This window comes from Anguilla rostrata, chromosome 2, assembly GCF_018555375.3.
Source record: "Anguilla rostrata isolate EN2019 chromosome 2, ASM1855537v3, whole genome shotgun sequence".
Taxonomy (NCBI): Eukaryota; Metazoa; Chordata; class Actinopteri; order Anguilliformes; family Anguillidae; genus Anguilla; species Anguilla rostrata.
The window spans coordinates 51,418,626-51,440,295 of record NC_057934.1 but is presented as its reverse complement, the minus strand read 5'-3'; the positions used below and the strand labels follow the sequence as shown (position 1 = coordinate 51,440,295).

Sequence of the window (21,670 nt, the reverse complement as noted above, 5' to 3'; positions counted from 1 at the left end):
TGGTAACAATATTTAGTTTTGGCAGTAATCTGGTAAACAATGAGCCAGTACTGAACCGAGAGTGTACAGAAATGCATGGCTGGGCTACACTTAAACACCAGCAACAATTTCTGGGAACGTGATTTTCCAGAAAGGACTGCGTAATGTTAAAGGTGTGGGTTTAAATATGAGTATATAATGTGTAATTATATCCAACTGTATTAGTTACAAGAAGAAAAACGGCAAAATCGTACTTAAGAAATCATTGCATTTACCCAGCTTTTAGTTTGAAATCCTCTAACCGGAAGTCTCCAATTGTTGCCAGCAACAATTGCCAGCTTCACGGAGCTAAACTAAACATTGGTTGCTATGTGATTCTGTGCCGTGATACTTTTCAGAAGAGCAGAAACGGCAGTGATGGCAAAAGGAGACAAAAAGAAAAAAGCTGACAAGTCGACGCCTGAGGGGTCTGTCTCTAAATCGGCGAATTGTTCCGCTACTAGTGTTGTGTCAGAACCACCACTAGACCAAGCAGCACCCGAAGACGATTCGGGTCAGATCACGAACGGCAGTTCAGCCTCCTTGTCTTCCCAACCACCACTCCATGAAAACCCAGCCTCAAGTTGTGATGAGTTCTACGACGTGCCTGTTCTCTCTAGCATCATTGTCCAAAAGTAAGGGCTGCCAAGGTGATTCCACTAAATTCGTTGCTTTAATTAATGTACACACTGAAAACTTTCATCTGCTGGCTAAGATGACTAAAACTAAAAGGGAAAACTTGCAGGTACGAGGGTGAGAAGAATCGGGATCTTTTTCACGGAGAAGGTGTTGCATATTTTCAGGGAGGTCACGTGTATAAGGTACAGAAAACTAGCAATTGCCTTAACCATCAATAATAAACTACTGACAGAAAACCCTTGATACTGTTGATTTTTTCCTTAGGGTATGTTTTCAGAGGGATTCATGCATGGACGTGGTACCTACACATGGGCAGATGGGGTGAAATATGAGGTAGCTTCTGGCTAAAAGAGTTCCGTTTTTAAAATAAGTCCTTCCAACAATAAATACGACTCGAATAGTAACGGATTTAAGTGCTTGGTGTCTACATGTTGCAGGGAGAGTTTGTTTTTAATATGCCAACGGGACATGGATCATACTCCTGGGTCGACGGGAGCTGCTATGAAGGCGAAGTGTGCAATGGCATTCGCCACGGTGTGGGAACATACGAATGTGCTAGAAAATCAGTCTCTTACAGAGGGGAGTGGAATCAGGGAAAAAGACACGGAAAGGTATTACCATTCTAGATGTAGAACAATAGTCTGTCTTTATTCACAAGTACGGTATCAAAACAGGACATATTCCCCTAAAAGCATGTAAACCTCTTTGACTCAACCTATTGCCGGGATAGAGTATTTTAATCTGTGTTCATGTGCAAAGAAATGTCACTTGAAATGCAGAGATTATGTTTAGTAACTTTTTGTATTTTTGCATTTTGAACGTAGGGTACAATATACTATAACCCTGAATTGACATCATGGTATGAAGGAGACTGGGTGAGCAATATCAGAGAAGGATGGGGAGTGCGACGGTATGTGGCCTAAATGAAACAAACCTAGAAAACACATCTTGATAATGAAGAGCTGTCTGTAGGTTTTGCATTTATTATATGATGTAACCAGTGGAATGTAAAATATATGATGATGTTGAAGAGATCACATATATATCTGTAATCTATTTTGTCAGCACTTTTGGGACATATTTCATCCTATTTCATATTAAGTGCGTAGCCTATAGTATTTTTTTATTTTCCACATCAGGTCTGCGAGTGAATATGGCAAACAAAAGGACCATCATTCCTGGACCTAATTGTACCTGTTAATAGAAAGGATTAGAAATGATTGAGAATCTATGTGGCAGGATGTACGTAGTTACATGGGAAATTGCATCAGAAATGAATTCAGTTTAGGCATTGCATAGCTATCTGCTTTGTGGGATTTAGATATGTATCATATTTTAATCATACATTTATTAATGGTTTAACAAGCATTTTCTGAAAATTGAAATGTGAAAACTTTCAGATCGTATTTGTCCAAAATAACTCCAGTAGTGGCTCAAAGCACACAATTAGATTTTTGCAAGTAGGCTGGAATAGGTTTTTAAGGGATGCATGCATGTGTTCTCCTTTTTTCCTTTTGAAGATACCCCTCTGGAAATGTGTATGAAGGCCATTGGAAGAACAATGATAGGCATGGACAGGGCAGGATGAAATGGACAGAGCTTGGTCAGCAATATACCGGCCAATGGGAAAATGGGCTTCAGGTAAATCAAACACTCAGGATCTCTCATCCAATTATGTTTCAATGATAATGTAGGTATAACCTGTGTCTATTAATTTCTGTGGGTCACAGACTTCAAGTAGTCATTGCATGCAAAGGATATGTGACAAAGTACTAAACTATGTATAAAAAGTTCTGTAATTTCCACATGGTGAAACCAAATTGTATAAAATACCCTTAAATTGAAGCTGAGAATGTGCACTTTAACCATATGTTAATAGTTTGATTAAAAATCTAAAACTGTGGAATATAGAGCCAAATCAAGAAACAAACATTATGGAGGTCACTGTATATGATTGTGATATTCACAGCACCCCAGGGCCCCTTTTTAAACTCTTTAAAATTGGAACCAATGAGATGATCTCTGATAAACTGAATAATTTAAAATATTTATATTTTGCACGCTTACTGAATTTGGATTGACTGTTGATTCATACAACAGTCATACAGGGAACCTTGATTGTTCTTCTGTGCTTTGATACCCCTGTGGTTTTGCAGCACGGACAGGGGACACACACCTGGTTCCTGAAGCGAGTCCCCGGCTCACAGTACCCCCTGAGGAATGAGTACGTTGGGGAGTTTGTGAAGGGTGTGCGCCATGGACGGGGAAAGTTCTACTACGCTAGTGGCGCGCTCTATGATGGGGAATGGCAGTGCAACAAAAAACACGGCCAGGTAAAACTTGAGCAGCTAGGGTTCTTACATAGGTCTACACTATAGTGTAGACAGACACTATAAGCATGCACTTGGCATCGATTTGAGTTGATGAGATGTCTGTATAATTGCAGGGGAAGTTTAACTTTAAAAATGGGCGCATATTTGAGGGGGAGTTTCTTGATGATCACATGGCAGAATTCCCAGATTTCTCAATGGATGGTACCCAGACCCCTGACCTCAGTGGGATAAGAACTCAAACTCCTCCATGTGGAAAAGGTAAACACTATCTCAGCAGATTGTCGTTTTTAAATATCTTGAATACACACCTTGTATTGTTAAAGATAAAGGGCCGTCCCCTCTTATGTATAGCCATGGGCTAGAAAATGAGATACTCAAAGGTTTCAAGTCTCTTCTATGACACTCATTTTCTTTTGATTGTGATGTATCACGTTTGTATAACCATTATCGTTATGGTTCAATTTTATATTGCTGTGTAGTTTTTTTAATTAAATGATTGTTGATATTTATATATATTTATTACATATTGTCTTGAATTTAGTCTGTCTGCTACTAAGTAAACGTCTGTTAACATTTTCCTGGTGGGAGTGAGTGGGATGATATCACTGGAACTCTGTTGGAGCATTGGGAGAGGGTGGAGATGATGCGATGGTTGGTGGAGAGGGCCAGTTTTGTGAAAATTGAAAAATTAAATGATAATAAAATCTATCAATGTAAATGTCAGAATTTAATGTTATGTGTTAAGCATCTTCGAAAATCAATCATGCTAGTTTTATGACAGAACAAATTATACAAAGTGTGTAAAGTTTTCTGTGTACTGTATGTCTGTGCCATTTAGGCGAACATCCCAGAAGTGGCAAAAGTTTAGGCAGTGGCTCATCATTGCTGGGGCCTGACATAACTTTAGAAATCCAGTGCTTACTTAAGAGACTCCCTGAGATGCTAAAAGATCTAGAGCTCAGACAGGTAAGCGTGAAAACAATTGTGTGCGGATGAACTTTCCTCATTTTACCTTAAAAGTGAGCCATACTACCTAAAGATGTTTAAAATGCATATGAATTACTTTGTTTAAATGGCCAATTTTTACATGTGTAAATGACAACAATTTGTAATTAGTTGTCAAATTCAATATGAAGCATCATTAGTTTAGTGTGTGGTGTTGTGCATAGTATAACCACTAGCTGTGTAATTCCAATCAAATAGTAGCATTACATGTACTAGAGAAAGTGCAGCAAATGGCACAAATAGTACAGCATAAGGCAATTAGTACAATGCACCAGATTTATATTCCTTGCAAGCCAGAAAATGAAGTCATAATCAAATATCATTATTGGACTGCCATTCTAACAATGTACTACTGCAATTCTATATTGAAAAAAGCTTTAATGTAGAGAGTCTAACAATTGACACTGTACTGTACTCTCCTGACTGAAGACAAAACGGTGTGCCTGGATGAGCTGAATGCCCTTTCCTCATCAGATGTTCTTACATTTTTAACAGAGTTTCAGTAAAGTCAGGAAAAATGTTTTATTAAAATGTCAACAAACTCACCAAAACTTTGTTAAAGGGGATGCTAACCAGACAAGAAATAAAATTATGGTACGCTCCCCAGTTCTCTGTTGAAGCAGTTGTAAATTATAGACACTGCGGGAACGATTATATAAATGTATGAATAGTAATAAAAAAAACAAACAAAAAAACAACAGCCCTAATTTTGATTGTCATGTATTGAGCCTGTGAGGCAGTGCACTGCTGAGGAAAGTTTCCCCATGCTGTGCTCAGCCTTGGATGATACAGTTGTGAGTGCAGGTATCTGTGCCCTGTGGCAGGTGGAGTTTGCTGTGCTGAGGCACATCGCGGAGCTGAGGACAGTCTACAGCTTCTACAGCAGCCTGGGCCATCCGCAGTCCCCGGACAACACCTTCCTGCTCACCCGCATGCAGTTCTGGCGCCTGCTGAAGGACTGCAATATCCATCACCACGGGATCACTCTGGCTCAAGTGGACAGACTCATCAGCGGCAAGTGCACTCATGAGTTAGCAGTCCTGAGGGAGGGAGAGACTATAGAGAGACATGCTTCCCTGTACTAAACCACAGGCTGTAGCTTGCCACTTACTGCCCTTTTATTTTTTATATATATTTGTGTATTCTGACTTTTTTCATTGCAGAAGATGTACCCCCAGAAGAGGTCCACTCTCCATTCCGTACTATGCTGCTTAGAGAGTTTGTCAGCTGTGTTGTGGTCCTCGCTTATCACATCTATCACCGGGAGATTGAGTAAGCTAAGCTTTTTCCTTTTGAGGAAGAAAAATAGAAACAGTGGACAAATTGTAATGAAGTATAGGCTGTGGATGCTGATCTTGTTCCTGTTGTTACAAAGCTAATTTATGTTTAACCTGTATAGGCATTCCAAATAGTCAGAAGTTCTGTTATGCGTACAGGAAAAAAGGACTATTTTAATATGCAGACACAACTTTTGTGTCTGCATATTATTTGTATATTTAACCCTTTCTCTGATATAGTATCTCTGATATACATCCACTTATATTATAGACTTATAGTCTATATGATATTATAGACTAAATATTAATAGTGACAATACTTGCGCTGGACATATACTTGACGTTAGTACATTCATTATTAGTTGAGGCATCATTTTTAAAATAATGAACTATTCCTAGTGATATGACCTGTCTATTTTGTTATAATCCATTGGATTGTTGGTGACCTCCCAATTCTTGCATCGCTACACAAATTATCTCCTTTTAGGTCATCTAATAATGTACTTGTGGCCTGCTTCACCAAGCTAATGAGAGAGAACATCATTCCAAATGCAAAAAAAGTAAAAGGTAAAGCATTCACTGTCCTTTGGAGTGGCCGTTCTTTCAGATGCTGAGATTTTTAAAACCTTCACATTGCAATTCTTTTTATCATCTTCTGCATGAAAACCAAACATTATCGTAGGTGCTTTCCTCTGCAACCCCATGTGTGCCATGATTTCTACAAACTACACTGAGAAATGCTGGGAGATATACCAGAGCCTGTGCACTGGCCTGGATGGCAGAACCATGACCATGAGGCATTTCGTTTGGCTGTTAAAGGTACCTGTGCACGTCTGGGTGTCTAGTTTGTGTTGTGAATGTACTTGTAGTTTTTCAACTCAGTTTGTGGCAAACAAGCACATACTTAGTCAACAGCAATGTGACTGGAGTGTAGTATAATAGTTAGAGACCTGGGTTGCAGGTTTGAGTTCCAGGTAGGGCGGCACCATTGAATCCTTGAGGAAGGTTCTAAACCTGAATTTCTTCAGTAAACATCCAGCTGTATAAATTGATTATTTGAATGGATGAGTTGCTTTGGATAAGAATGTCTGCTAATTGTGTGCATGTGTTGAAGCAGAATGTAGAAAATATAATTCAGGGTCATTTTAGATGTCAGTTTATTTACAACATTCACATGGATACATGATATCAATATGTTAGCAGTGTTTTACTATATCGTATTGTCATTGATGTAAGGTTATTGTGCTGGTATGGACAGGATCTTCATCTCTATGATGATGAGCTGACAACAGGGAAAGTTCTGGAAATCCTTTCTGCAGAGAATCCTGCAGCATATGATGTGTGCGCCACTAACCTGGATCTGGAGGTGAGCCCTGGCTGCCTCTGCAACACATCTCACTCAGACCTCTTTATGGCACTGTTCCTGCCAGATACCTAAACAGGTCTAGATCAGCGCCTCAGTACACTGAGGACATAAATGGGAAGAACCTGTACAGTACGTCCTTCTCTTTGTAACAGAAACATGAGAAAGCTTCCACTGTGTGTAAATGTAAAAAGGCTTAAAAACAACTGAGAAACAAGACTTGAAAAAGTCTAATAATTTATTTTAAAAGCACCAGCAGTACAAATGATAATAGTGGCTCCCCTTCCCCTGTCCCTGCTGACAGACACTTAAAATAGGCTGAGCCAATCAGTTGCACCTGGGTTTCAATTACACTAACAAGTGAAATCAATTAACAATCAAACACAATCAACTAAACAATTAAACACAATCAATTAAACAATTAAACACAATCAACCAACAACCAACAAGCCAGTGAAGGGCCACTTCTTCACAGTAAAGAAGGCATTGTCAGAAGACTAAAATGTATCTGAGGAAAGTGCTGAGTGTTTCCTGCTTACAGATGACATTCCTGGAGTTCTTTGAGGCTTTGCTGGGCTGTGCACAGGTGAAGAGCTCCCAGTCACTCAGGTCCCGCTGTGAGAGCCTGTCAGAGACCCACAGGCTGGCGGAGAGCGTTAGGATGTCACTGGGACAGGACTGCAGAGACAGCCCGGTGCTGGCTACGCAGAGGAGCTCGTCTGTGGTGAGTCCCACTGTCCACCCTGCCTCTCATCCGAAAGTTCCCCGACAGTTTTATTTGCTGACTAATGAAACTGAAATGCTGACTCCCATCGCTTGGCAGAATGCCACTAGAGATTTTATGTTCTAATATTTCCTCTCCTCTAATATAAAAAGCCTGATACAGTTAACAGAATTTATGCAATTGATCCTCTGCAATGTACAGTGCAAGATAGGTACAGACTGACTGAGTGCTTTCTCCTGTGGACTCCACAACCCACACTTTGTTTTATATGAGGATCTGAGCCAACATTCACTTCACCATAACACAAAATGTGTTTGAACAGACAGAAATGTAATTATTATATATCTAAATACAAACTAACATGAAGGAGCTGAGAAAAGTCTGGATCCCACCAATACTCCAGAGAGGAGCTATAGGCATTTATGTTCCTGTAAGAAGTTATTTTTAAAAAGTGCCCTTTATCGGAAGAAATGTACATTTTCAGTATGTGCACATATTTATTGTCCTGTCTCATATACTCAACAAGATCCAGTATTCAAACTGATGTGTGATGATGGTGTGATACCATTTGGAAGTATATAGTGCAGCAAGCAAAAAAAGAAACAGTTCTGTTCTTCATAGATGGTGAAGTCTATGGAGATGCTGCAGTCGTCCACATCTGAAGAGAAGTCAGCTGTTAACCTCAAAACTCAAACAGAAGGTATGTTTACACAAGCATGGTTAGATGTGAGGCTATTCTCTTGAGATGTAGTGTTTCTGTGTTTCAGGTGTATACAGTATATTTATACATCCATGTGGTGAATGTTTCAGTAAAGGCTTTTGTCTCATTATGCTCTGTGTTTGCACATGTAATGTTCTGTATTATTTTGTTGTCATTGTGTTTTACTGTCATTCTCAGTGAGCATGTTTGTGTGTTTATGTATGCTTTGCGCGTGTGTTTTAGATGTTGCCAGTGATTCCGTTCCCCTGCCGGTGGGCTCACCCTCAGTAGAGATGGAAAGCTGTGAGAGAGATTCTCATGGGAACACTGAGGTACAATCACTGCCAGCAGTGGATAGACAAACAGCCAGCTCCCCGCATTCTGCTATTACAGGTACAGCACCAACAGCTCTTTACCTCCATAACACAAACTCCCACAACGTACGTACAGCACTCTTCAAGTCCACAGCTGTTCTGGTCCAGCTGTTCTGGTGAGCTGTTTTTTTTTCTCTGCAAATGTAACGTTCTCATCTGAATGTGAACTATTTATCCATATTGTTGGTTGAAATGATTTTTGGTAAGTGTATATATTGGTATGTTACATTTTACAGTTTAAGGCAGAAGCTAAACCGGGCCTGAATAGAATGGTAGACCTCCACGAGAAGCATTGTTGAGCCCCCTTCCTTCTGACCAAATTGAAATCCAATGCCCCAGCACAGTGACGTGCGCACTGTGCAAGATTCTGTCCTTTGGATAAGAAGTCAAACAGAGGGCCTGACACTGTGCACTGTGGCCATTAAAGATCCCATCATGCATTTCAAAAGAGTTCTCTGTTGACCAACTTGGTTAAAAAAAAAATTTCTTGGTAATTCTCATGAATACATTTCATACTATGAAATAAAGAGGACTTGAAGTACTCTATCTTTACAGAAATCTTTTGCTAAACCAAGTTACAAAAATGTGCATTGGTAAATATTATTATTCCTAAGAATATTTAATCAGATCTTTAATGTGTTAAATGTAGCACATGTTCAACCCACAACAAAGAAAATGTACGAAGCCCTTCCTCAAACAATGATGCCACCCCGGTATAACTTTCCCACAGTATATGTGGAGCAAACTGCAGGCTACAGTTCACTCTGATTCTTAAGTAAAGTCTTAAATGTTAAGATTGTGACTTCAAAAATATTGAGAAAACAATGTATAGCAACAAACAAAAGCAATTTTTTTGTTGCTATTGCAGAAAATGATTAAATTCAAGACATTTCCATTCACATAATAATAACGAGAAGAGGGGGAGATATATCCCAGTGGCATCCTTTTTCCTTACCTCCTGTGCTGACACAGAAGGGAGATTTAGATTTGACACATGAAATGTATGTCACCACAATCATTCTGAGAGTAAGTGAGAGCATACCATATTATGGTTTTGGGGTGTTCCCATTTTACACCTCAAATTCTGCCAAACCAAATCAGGAATACACTATGATTTGTTGAACATACAGTACATGTCCACTAGAGGCCAGTACAGCACTACCTTTGTATACTAAAGGCACAGGAAGGATCAAATATCTGTGCTCTGTATTTGAAGAAGTACATAACCGTAATAGGTATTTTAAGAGGGTAATATATCTGTAATAGGTATATTGAAGTACATATCCTTAATTGGTATTTTGATAGGGTATTATATCTATTAGGTGTATTGAAGGGTAACATGTATGTGATGTGAATATTGGGTGATACATCTTTAACAACTATATTAATGATAACATATCTTGGTGACATCAGGTGTATTGAGAGGTGACGTCTTTAAGTAGGTGTACTGGAGTGGTTACATATCTTTTAAAGGTATACTGAAGAGGAAAGACTTTTCATAGGTTGAAATAGACAGGGTTTTTGTTCGGTATGTTTAGAGAACATAAGTGTGTGCCCCTCCCTCGGTGTTCCCCAGGGCCTGCTGGAGACGGTGTAGAGGAGGCTGAGAGCGAGCTGGAGCGCTGGATCTGTGCGTCTCGGAGGTTCTTCGGCGAGGCCCTGTTCCCTGCTTACGAGCGCAGCCTGCTGCTGAAGAGGGAGGGGCAGGAGGAGAGGCTCCGGAGAGCTGCACAGGCCAGGATCGCCCTGGCCAAGGCCCAGAGAGCAGCCAGGTACAGCGTTGCTGCTGCTGCTGCCTCCTCATCATTACACACAAGCTTAAAATGGCACTACCAGTAGCACAATCAGTATCTGGGTGTCTCCATGAATAATTTCCGTGGTCATAGCTGGCATGTGTACAAGCTTGACTTTCCTTTAAAAATGATGACCAGCTTACTTGAAGTTGTATCTGCTGCAAGGGCCTTTCTTGATGTCTGATGCCAGTGTAGAACCTCAGTAAGGGAAAGTTTTGCAAAAAGGCTGAATGACTTTGCATATATATAAGAAACGTCCTTGCTGGCTGATGTCAGAACTGACTCTGTGGAGCCATAAGGTCAGTCAAGGAGTCTTTTCAAAGCCATTTCAGATTTCACCGGGCGGTGTGATATCTGCACCTGAGGCATAGAGCTCCGCTGCCTGTGCGGTCAGCACACCTTTAAACCCGCGTCTGCACTTTTTATTCGCTGAAGCTGTAGATTCCATGGGGGGTGGCGAGGGGGGGACGTGTGCGAGCACCGTGCTGACTGTAACCCCGTAGCTGCTCACCGTGTTCCCCTGGCAGACTCAGAGAAATGTCTGAGGCAGAGGAGGAGCGCCGGAGGGAGGAAGAGGAAGAGGCAGAAAAAGCTGACGCCCAGGAGGACAAGCCCAACCCGCCCCGGTCACCCACGCTCCCCACCCCCGTGGCCTCCGTCACCTCCATCTCCGAACCTAAGCTGTCCCGTGTTGCCAGTGGGATCAGGAAGAAGAGGTAGAAAGGTGTATACCATGACCCCATGTCTGTTTTTATGTCTGCATACTCAATTACAATACATAATCATAACCAATGTAGCAATTTTAAATATTTTCTATTGTCCTATTATAAAACCTTTAGTCACAGCTTTACTTCAGATGGCTTTTAGTTTGAGAAGTTAAAGATTACACAGCCTCAGGTCAAACTAAGGGCTTAACAATGAACTCTGAATTACAATGACTGACGTAAACTTTAAAAACGGCATACAATATGGTGAATTGTTACACAAGCTAAAATTGGAACGTTTGGGAAAACTGCACATGACCCAACTGCTCTTTGTGTTCATGTTCAAGCCACGTTACAAGCATTCAGTTTGTTTACACAAATCCCTGAATTATTACCAAACAAGATTTTTATGTGCAGGAACATGTAGTGAAAGTCCTGCATTTGTCCTGAATACCTAGAATCTTGGAAATTTGCTTTACTTATAATTCATGGTTGCAATTACATTTTGGCTGCAGCAGTTAGTTAGGTGAAGGTTAGTTAAAATAATTTTTGAAGGATATGACAGTGTGAAAGTGGTACAGTGATATTACAGTGATTTCATTCATAAAATGACTTCAGTGCAAACACTCCAGAAAATTCTGCCTTTGTTTATTTGGAGCATTTATGAGAAAATTGATTGAAGTATAAATTATTAACGTGCCTGACTGGGGTGCTGAGAGGACAACACTGTTAAAGTCCATCATTTCCAAATGTCAAAAACAGGCTGATAAATACAGGCCTCAGACAGATAATATTACTAGGAAGCAGCTCATCACCCTGAACGGCTTTAACAGGAAACTAAAGTAGTCTCAGAAGAATGAGAAAAAGGGTTTCGTTTTTCATTTCAATGTGAATTTCATTTTTCTGAATTTGGAAGAATTTTAGAAAAAAACAACAATGATTGAGTAGAAGAAACATGGCGACAAAGTCACTCAAAGGAAAATGATAATACCTCAGTTTATTGAAGTCTGGGTTGTTTGAAGACATGATGGCATTCCAAAGAAACAGGACAGTTGAAGCCAAAAACAAAGAAACAAAGTTTGTGCATGTCCATGTAAATGATCTAAATGCCACTGTGATCTTAAATAAAAAACAGGAAAAAAAACAAAACTTTTTGACAGTTGTCATTGTAACTTGAGACATTTATATACAATTGAAAATAAAAGTGAAGTTTAATTTACAGTAAAATTCTGATATTACAGTTAATTACAAGGATGAAATACAATTTATTGGTTAATAAAAATCTAAAAAATTGCATGACGTGATTTTTTTTAACAATGCAATTATTGCATTACAAATTATGCTGTTTTTTGCCATCAGCATAGTCGCCAGTTCTTAAATAGTGTTGTAGAAACAGTTCATAGCTCTTTCAAGTCATCGCATTCAATTCCAGTGTCCCCTTTTAATCCAGGAAGAAAATATTATTGAATTGTGTTGCACAGAGTCTCTTCACTTCTTCTGTGAGGCAGAAAGAAAGAACACACGTTTAGCTTTGATATTGTCCCATTCAATCAACATTCATCCTTAACTTTGAACTGAATGTAAATGAAAGTGTTATACTCTTTCTTCACAAATTCAGTTTGACAAGTTTTAAGTAAGCAAGTTCAGATTGCTGAACGTACCAAACTGTAAAATGTACTTTAGTCAAGGTTTAGGACAAAAAAGAAACTTAATAATAGACACAGCTTTCAAAAAGTAAAGTGTATGGTGTTCAGAACCAAATTAGGGTAAATTCCAGAAGCTCACATTGATCTGAACGATTGATCAAATGAAACCATTTGAATTAGTTTTATCACATAAGAACTGGAATTGACCTCATAATTGCAATTCAATTTGGACCTGCCCCAGCACTGCTATAGAGCCCTGCTGGGTAATTAGAAGATCTGGTGGCTAGAGTGGGACTGGAAGGGAAACTGAAACTGAAACCTGGTGTAATTCACCAGGGTGGTGTATTCCTTTAAATCATGTAAGAAGTAGGGCCAGTGAGGGACACTGAACACAGCCTGCTACAATAATGACATGCTAATATGTCAACACATCCTGCCAGAGAAGGCTAATCAAGTCTACATAGCACCTCAACAAACTTCATTCAGTTATTCTTTACCCACTTACCCAATTTTACAAAGTACAGTTTTTTTTTTTTTAGATTTGGGACCTAATCGCGAAGTAGAAGTGAAAGTATGAGAGAAAATGCTTTGTTTTTAAATACTCCATAAGCAGTACTGTATGGAGAATGATGTTTATACAAATGCATTTTCCCCTCTCATCTTGAATATAGAAAATGCTGACTTACCGTTCACTTCGATCAAATTGGCATTCTTTTGATTCAAAATGACATACAGTTCCCGCTGGTCAGACTTCTTGCCAACAACCCAGTAGTCAGTCATTGCCTTCACAATGATTTCCTCATCTTCATCGACCCTACAGAGCGACGCAGGAACATGAATACAGTGGCTCAGTCGCGACCAATACGACGTGCGTCTCAGTCACAGTCTCAGCCTTACCGGGCAAAATCGCAGTTGATGTCCCCCAGGATCTTCATGAGGTCAGGGTGCACGGAGGTCAGGGACACACTGGCTGTCTTGCGCATGTGGATGGTGCTCTTCTCCGCCAGGTTCATGTGGTTGAAGTAGATGAACTTGAACTGGGGCTCCTTGTCTGGCCTGCGTACAGTGAGAAAAGCCTTATTCACTTATCTGATGGTGTCTTCTCATTTGGAAAATGGCCCTGAAATTATCTGTAGCTGTGAACATCTTTGAATATTTGCCATGCGCATATTTGCTGTGTTCATCTTTGCAATGTGGGACAAAGTGTACATTCACTCAGATGTGCAATAAATCTCTGCCAAAAACAAAATCTTCCCCCTTATAAGCTGAAAAAGCATTTGCCAATACTGCTTTAGTACATATGCATGTGCAGCGTAAACAGAATAAGTCTATTTTGAGCTTATAATTACACTGTAATAGGTATTCCTGGTGACCTAGTACATACATAAACCAAAGGGGAAGTAGTGTGGAAATGAAAGTAAACGTGTCCTGAGCACTACAGTCCGCTCTACAGGACTGCATTATGGATGAGTTCCTGCCCTCACTGGATGATCAATGCCATTATTGTAGTGAAGCAGCTGAAATTTTTATGACACTCATCCTGACAAACACTATCAAATGACTTTCACATGGTGCAACATAAAAAACCAGTACATTAAATCATTACATTACATAACATTTATTCGGCAGACGCTTTTATCCAAAGCGACATACAATAAGTGCATACCGAAGGTCATTGGAACAACTACAAAACACAGGTCTGATAAGGTACAATACTCATTTTGTAACAGTAAATCATCTCTTGTGGCAACATACAGATCACCTCCATCTACTTCCTTTACGTACATCACATCAGTTTGTTATCAGTGGAGGATGGCACCAGCATTAAAATTTCATACAGACTTAATAAGTAAGGTGAGCCTGCACTTTGTAGGAGTGACAGTGACAATGAAAGCATCAATAATGGAGCTCCTGATAACGAAGGAGATACCCTCTGAACTGCTGTATCTGCAACTCTCTGCAGCTATAACACATACTAATACCTTTAACTTGCATAATAATTTTAGTCAGCATTCAGGTTATTTGTCAAGTTGTGGATTATACGCGAGTCAAATCTTTGTGGCAAGACCTTGGGTCGCTACCTGCTAATCCACAGCAATCTTGTGCTGTTGGGAGCGCAAGCTCAATAGGTTGCAGGTTTTGTCATTTTTTTATATTAGTTTATATTTGTAGTGACATCTTTTGGTACTGTGACGCGCTGTACATTTCATTGGGAAAGTCTGAGAGGAGTGGCAGGATTGGCACTGACCCTGATATCCGGCGATTGACGTTGTACTGCTCACATATGTCCGAGGCCAGCAAGGTGAGCTGAGGGCCGACCAGGCCGTCCAGCTGCTCACAGAACTCCCGACTCAGCTCCACCGAGGCTGCGGACGACAAGAGGTTGACCGCGGGGGAAACCAGACACTGCTCACCCCACAAATAAACACATCAATACTGCCCTCCCCTCCGCACTGTCAGACTGGCCAAATCAGGACAACGGCTCGGCACAACGTCACCATTCAACAGGACACGTACCGCTGATCATGAAACAGACCGCTGCACTCATGGCCTAAAAAGGAAAACAGTACGGTTACTGTAAAACCAAGGACCACTTCTCGCATATTTTAAAACGGATCAAAGCAATAATTTCTTGTAAAAGTTGATCAATAAGATGATCGTCCTCATTGCCATTTTAACACTTAGATTGAGATTTGGATTCACCCCAGTTACAAACACTAACCAAATAGTACTTAAATTTGTTACAGCTGTGCTGCAGTTAAAACTGTGGAAATAACAGTAAAGGAATCTGCAGGTATAGAATTTTACCGCTGATAATATAAAAATGTATTGAAGTCTACACTTCAAAACTCTACATTAGAATTCTAGTTCAAGAAATAGAGAACACAAGTCTGCATATTCCCTCATTTTCAATCTGAGACTAAATATATTTATAATAAAAATCTGTTGGTGTCATTACAGACAGCTCTCAATTCTCATAAAAAACTCTTATTTTTTTGTTACCTTGTAAACAATCAAGTGAAGTTCTTCATAGCCATCCCCTGTGTTCACAAATATTCTGGGGAATCTGAATTTTGCTTCAGGATCTTTGAGGTTAGAAGGTCCTGTCAGGAACCTGTGAGAAAGAACATGACAATGTCAATGAATCACACATTGCAAACACCCTGAACATGTTTAACAAACCCTTCCCAAAGGTTTTGAATTCTGTGAATAGCATAAACCTACCAGAAGTGAAGTTATACCTCTTCCCAGAATCATCTAAATGTTTTTTTTTTTTTTTTTAAATCATGCACATACATTTCTACTGAATGTACAGCCCTAAAGTTTTAATTATTTTTTTGTATTTTGTACACTTCAGTCAATTCTTCATTATCTAGAACTTGGAACAGCTTAATGTAATGCCTACAATACACTACACAATACTTGCTACGATTCAGCTTCCGCAGACAAATTTTGATCATGGGAGAGAAACCAGTTTTAGCTTGATTGGGGCGGTGAAAGACCAGTGATTTGGAGACCATTGTTAATCGTGAGAGCGTGTCACATATGAGTCGTCTGAAACTCATGTAATGTATGGGAGACATAACCAAACTTTTTAAAATAATTGCAAAATTATTTCCGGAATTCGAAAAATGTTGCCTCAAGGGAAAAAAATGTTGCCGCAGAAGGGGAAACACATAAAATATAGTTATAAAAGTTAGCAATGAGTTGCACACCAAAAACAGACACACCACTGTAACCAATTCCAGTACCACAGCTAGTAGGGTTTGTTCCAGTCCCAGTCCCCTGTAGCATGTACAGCAAAGAGTTCATTATTTCCAGGAATGAGCAGCTTGTGCTTCAGCTATTTTTGGCCATTCTTTCCTAAAGCAAAGACAACCATGTCACACAGTTCATGTAGTCTCTGGCTTCATTAAATTTCTTTTGCTTCCAAACATGGATCTCATGAACTGAACCATACTCAGACAACGCAATGAAGCTGCCAGTTTTATTCAAAAGATTCTAAGGCCACTGGTGAAAAGGATCTGTACTATTGCAATTCCCAACTCACCCGTTTCCCTGATTGCAGCACTACACACGACTTAACACTATCTGTACCAATAACATTATCCATCATCAATTATATCTACTAAAGACCTGGCTCACCCCATATGAATAAAAATAAATATTTTCACAGAAAAAGAAGTTTCTAGCAGTTTCCTAGGGTTCAAAGAGGGCAAAATGTGGAGAGTTGTCCTCTCCCCCAGTGGTTCACGTGGTTGTAGTGGACCTGAAGTGATGCTGAATGTTTGCAGTCACAGCCTCTCCTGCTCCCCTGCCCTTGGGCCAGACCATCATCCTGTCACACTATCCTGCCGTACAGTCCTGGGTGTCAGCTCGGGTCTGCTGTGTCCAATTTCCTTCCTGCCACCAGTCACTTCTGAGCCTTCCGGGGTCACCTCTCATTTGCACAGGAGCTACAAATGGGCTTCCCTGCCTCCCCTAGTCTATTCCAAAATGTCAAGGGGTCCTTCTTCAGTGCTGCCATCCTTTACAGTGATTCATAATTGGGAACGCAGGGAAAGGGCTTACTACCTCAATTAATTTACTAGCAGTTTCCACAGTCTAAGAACTTAATTTCTTAATTTTCTTAATTTCATTTTTCATTTACTCAGTTTAATTTTGCCAGAGAAACAGTGGTTGAATTGGAAATAAGATGATGTCATGATTAAGAGTGCCCTTTTAACAAAGGCCAGCAGACCTGTTTGAGAGAAGGGACAGATGTGTTCTTACCTCCCATAGTGCAACAGATTCCCAGCTACCTCTGGCCTCAGTGGAGAATCTCTGCCTGCAAGCTGGCCCCAGAAACAGGAGTGTTAATACACCTTCCCCTGCTGAAATCACCAGCACTATGGTCCTCATTTGGTTTATTTACTAGTATTACACACTTAACAATACACCATTTAACAGAGATTATTTTACAATTATTTGTCATTCAATACAGATGAAAAGATCTACACTCAGCCATTAAGTTGCTAAGCTTATGACCACGTAATTTCTGCAATTATATATACCTTACATTGTTAAGTGGAAAATTAATTAACACAATTTTAATAATAAGCAGGGCTACTGGAGTTCTCCCACCACTCTGCCACCTGCACAGCATCTGAAAGCATGCTCTCTGGGACATGGGTCTGACACCCCTGCTCTGCTCCAGTTTCCACATCATAGCCAGTGCCTTTTTCCACAAGGCTAGCCATGCAGTGCAATACAGGAGAGCTAGTCTCAGAACCTAGACGAGGTGATCTCAATGCTCCTGTCATACTTAAAACAGCCCAGACTTGAGCTAGCGACGTTTAGGCTACTTGGTGCAGCTTGCACATGGAGTACATGTCTTTGCTCATTGAGCCCCTCCAGAGCCCGTTGCGACCCACACACTAAAAGCATGTTACTACAGTTTTCCTAAATGACTTCAAACGGGTTCATCAACACCAAAAATGAGTGCCTTTTTGCCTCTGGTATAGTGGTATTGGTGTGTACAGAGTGCAGCCGTGGTGTATCTAGCATTTCTCTCTCACCTCTGGTTCAGAATGCCTGGGAAACAAGGATGTTGTCAGGTACTTGTACAGAATCCGCATGTCCTCCTGTTCCAACCCGCTCCTGAAACAGACACAAAAGATATAAAACCAAGTTACAAGTTACTCTGGATAAGAGACTCACTTACATGAATGCCATGTAATTCAATGTATATCTTCCCCCAATTCAGTGTATTGAATCCAGATCAAGAGTCTTCCCTTAACACACTCAGACTTGAGTTTTCTTTTTGCTGTGAAAAGCTGAAAGTTGAAGTAACCGTACCAGATGAGCTGATCGTTGTAGAGGAACGCTGTGTACTTGATCAGCCGAAGGCTCTCCTCCACTCTGTTGACAAAGGACTGGATCTTCAGGTAAGTCATCTTGTCCAAGGGGAAGAAGCTGATTCCACCAAACACATCCAGCAAGTCACAGGAATGAAGGTGCAGTGTCTGGAGGTACTACAGAGAGGTTTGGACAAGAAACCGTCAGCACATTTACCCATGATATTTCGTATTGGGTTCAGTGTTACAAAATTTCAGTGTTTTTTTTATTTCTATCCCTTCATTCCCATTTTACTTTTTTATACCATGGTCTGGGCAATACTTGATTCTTACTGGCTGGAAGGTGTGTTAAAACTAGTTAACGCACAAGTAGTTCAGGTCATTTAATCACCGTATGCTACCTGGCCTACTAACCAACCTATGTAACCATAACAACATGCTGAAACTGTAGCAAGCCCAGTAAACAACTGTTAGAAACTTAAGTAGTCATTGTCACCAAAAAACTTTGTATTTTGAGGGAGAATTACCACAAAATATTAACAACCCCTCCTTATATTTTTTGGCAAATTACCATGGTACTGTATAAGTGGAATAATCCCCTCCATGGTGTGCATTAAAGGGTTTGAATGCACTCCGCCTCCTTGTTGTGCGTAAAACCCCTTCAACGCAACACCTTGTCGTGGACTATCCCTAACTTAATCAGTGCCCAATCACAATCATCAGCCCATCCCACTGCGGCAACATGGCACCATCCTCAGCCATCTTGTGAGCGAGCAGACCAGTACCCACACCCTCAAACACTCTTAACAGCCAGATGATTTATTTCCTGTAACTCTGCAGTCTAGTGGTTGAGCTGTGCAGCTATTGCAGTGGAGGACTGCATGTCTTCTACAGCTGGTACAGGCAAGCAGCAGGCCATCATCCAAAAAAGTCTTCTCAAACCATCCCTCACTCTGCAAAGCTATGGCCAGTTGTGTGTGATAGCTGAAATCTGAGCCACTAGCATGGTCAGGGTTTAATTCTGGACTGTGTGAAGTGCTATAGGTAGACATGCTACCCAGAGGACCCAAAAATTGCGTAATTAATTTTCTTCATAACATCAATCTTCTACATTTAAGGAACCAAGAGCTTTCTCTCAACTGGAAATGTATAATTCAGACCTGTAAGTAAGTAAACGTCTGGGAGAGAATGATTAATGCTCACACACCTGACACAGCTTTCCACACGAGGGAAACTGAACCCAGAAGACAAATCACATGTGTGTGTCGTAGATAGGTAAGCAAGACTTACCCGTTAAACAACTCTAGGTGTAAAATTACACAGAAGATTGCACTGTTGCCTTTGTAAGTTAAATAAGGAAACCTAGCCTTCCTACCCCCTAACCATGCACAAGAATCACACTTTCAACTGTTAAAGTGTCTGATGCGTTACCATAATGTATCCACATGAGAGGCAAGTCCTCTCAGTCACATGTCAGGTGCAGTAATTAGATTGTAATTCTAATTTTCACCTTTTTCTTCAGCAGCCACACATGTCCCCATTCACAGTATGGTCACATATTCTTCCACTGAACGTTAAGCACACACTTATGGTACACAGCTAGTTTCTCAAATGAAACCCATTTTACCCTGTAGAAGAACTTTTCAAGTTTCTGAGTGAGCAGCTCCACTCCACCAGCCTCCATGGCCCTGACAAAGGTCCCATTGAAGAGCTAAAAACCAGGGAGGGAGCATTAGGGCACATTCACAGCTGCAGCTAAACACAGCTAATTCAGAATGAATACAAAACATGACTTTCCTCAAATGCCAAATTCTGTACATTTACAGAATGAATACTTAATCACATGAAAGTTAACTTGTTACCCGGAAGATGAGCTATTGGTAATGAGCCCAAAAAGCAATGGTAGCTTAGCATGCAGGTTGTCAGCATTTCCTTTGTGTTGCCAATAGTGCCAAGCAGTGTAAAATACTTGATGCTCACCTTGTACATACTATAGCACTGTTGTAATACTGCTCCATAAACAGTGTCCTACAAAACAGCAGAGAGAAAGGTGATTATCTGCAGTAGAACCTCTTACATCTCGGCAGTCCTTGCAAAATCATGCTGATTTACATGCAGATGTAACAAAAGAAATCAACTAATGATGGTTTTTGTAAACATCATAGATTACTCTGCCAGTTTACATACAGCCATCTCTCTTACAATCCATTGTCCATTTTACTCAGAAAAATTCTATAGACAGGCAAACTAACAGGTGACTACTGACACATAGTTGACCAACTCGGTAACCAATAAAATGTCAAATGAGTGGACTGCACATGCACTTCAGACAGCAAATGAAATACAAATATGTACAGTGGTATTCTAAACAATTGGGTGTAAACACAGTGAAACAAAGAAAAATTACATACGAGAATTTCTTCTTCCTGATACTCTATGGTAGGTGGTTTCCCTTCCTTATTAGGTTTTTCTACCATTGGGTTTCGTACCACCTGCAGGGGATTTGATGAGCAACTTTAGAAATACATTTCAGACATGAACAGCAGGGTCAGGATATTTCCTCTGTTGTCAAATTATTCACAACTAGATACAGAGCAGTATGGCATGGCATCAGTGTGTATGTTCCAGCATTTTAAAAATGTGATATGCCTTATTGGAATCTAGTGACTGGTTACTGCATAATTGCACATGCAGTCACCAGTAAAAAGATTAGCCAAATATTTTATCATATTAAGACTGCAAACAGAATCATGCCACTGAAGTGTTGGGAGACCCTGGACAGACACTTTTGCCCTCAGAATCCCAAAGAAAACTTTCCATCTACCCTGAGACCATCAAAAAAGTGGCACTTTTTTCAGCCTAAAGAAGCACTGGGTTTCGAGTTACACATTCATAATGGAAAACTTCCAAGATTGCATTCATGTTTGAAAGCCATTATACTACACAAGGTGTGAATCCAAGAGGACTTTTCAGGTTTGAGAAATTAATTGGTTTAGGAAATGTGGAGCACAAAAAGAGATTCCAAATGAATAAATAAAGCACCATGACTATCCAGAAGTTTTCCTCTGGCTCGAAGAAAAATTGTCTGTTCTTCTGTGTGTGCAGAGATTTGGCAGGCTTTGATGAACAGAAGGTTCTAGAAGATGGAAAAAGGAAGGTTAATGAATAATTAAATTACAGCACATTGTAAATGACAGTCGACATTAATTACGTAGTAAGTAAAGTTAATTGCCAAAGTATATGTCATCAAATCCACG

General features: G+C 40.2%; 2 protein-coding genes across 4 annotated transcripts; one reads left to right on the top strand and one right to left on the bottom strand.

Moving 5' to 3' along the window:
* Positions 1 to 265: 265 nt before the first annotated feature.
* rsph10b (radial spoke head 10 homolog B) lies at positions 266 to 12,079 on the top strand. Of its 3 annotated transcripts, none has more exons than XM_064322928.1 (19): positions 278 to 653; positions 764 to 839; positions 922 to 990; positions 1,095 to 1,268; positions 1,482 to 1,567; positions 2,178 to 2,298; positions 2,814 to 2,990; positions 3,104 to 3,248; positions 3,829 to 3,956; positions 4,820 to 5,009; positions 5,159 to 5,267; positions 5,760 to 5,839; positions 5,955 to 6,091; positions 6,531 to 6,638; positions 7,177 to 7,359; positions 7,981 to 8,059; positions 8,303 to 8,452; positions 10,010 to 10,205; positions 10,754 to 12,079. In XM_064322928.1, the coding sequence occupies exons 1-19, from the start codon at positions 397 to 399 to the stop codon at positions 10,944 to 10,946; spliced, it is 2,658 nt and encodes an 885-aa protein (XP_064178998.1). In that variant the 5' UTR covers positions 278 to 396; the 3' UTR covers positions 10,947 to 12,079. The 3 variants fall into 3 exon arrangements, with proteins under 3 accessions (XP_064179000.1, XP_064178998.1, XP_064178999.1); XM_064322929.1 differs by having other exon boundaries at positions 508 to 668; XM_064322930.1 differs by lacking the exons at positions 10,010 to 10,205; positions 10,754 to 12,079 and adding an exon at positions 8,670 to 8,895 and having other exon boundaries at positions 266 to 653.
* On the bottom strand, positions 11,908 to 21,611 carry ccz1 (CCZ1 homolog, vacuolar protein trafficking and biogenesis associated). The gene is made up of 13 exons (XM_064322943.1): positions 21,456 to 21,611; positions 20,825 to 20,905; positions 20,394 to 20,441; positions 20,041 to 20,124; positions 18,415 to 18,590; positions 18,135 to 18,216; positions 17,350 to 17,411; positions 15,580 to 15,691; positions 15,094 to 15,127; positions 14,825 to 14,942; positions 13,474 to 13,632; positions 13,263 to 13,390; positions 11,908 to 12,427 (listed from the first exon to the last, which is right to left on the bottom strand). The coding sequence occupies exons 1-13, from the start codon at positions 21,456 to 21,458 to the stop codon at positions 12,372 to 12,374; spliced, it is 1,143 nt and encodes a 380-aa protein (XP_064179013.1). The 5' UTR covers positions 21,459 to 21,611; the 3' UTR covers positions 11,908 to 12,371.
* Positions 21,612 to 21,670: the final 59 nt, after the last annotated feature.

Excerpts from the sequence above, each read along its gene's own strand:
- ccz1 (XM_064322943.1), bottom strand. Across the intron at positions 17,412-18,134 it reads CCAGGCATTCTGAACCAGAG|CTTGCAGGCAGAGATTCTCC; the intron begins GTGAGAGAGAAA and ends TTCTGGGGCCAG. Across the intron at positions 13,633-14,824 it reads GTCAATCGCCGGATATCAGG|GCCAGACAAGGAGCCCCAGT; the intron begins GTCAGTGCCAAT and ends CACTGTACGCAG.
- rsph10b (XM_064322928.1), top strand. The coding sequence starts at position 397 with ATGGCAAAAGGAGACAAAAAGAAAAAAGCTGACAAGTCGACGCCTGAG. Across the intron at positions 654-763 it reads TCTAGCATCATTGTCCAAAA|GTACGAGGGTGAGAAGAATC; the intron begins GTAAGGGCTGCC and ends GAAAACTTGCAG. Across the intron at positions 6,092-6,530 it reads ATTTCGTTTGGCTGTTAAAG|GATCTTCATCTCTATGATGA; the intron begins GTACCTGTGCAC and ends TGGTATGGACAG.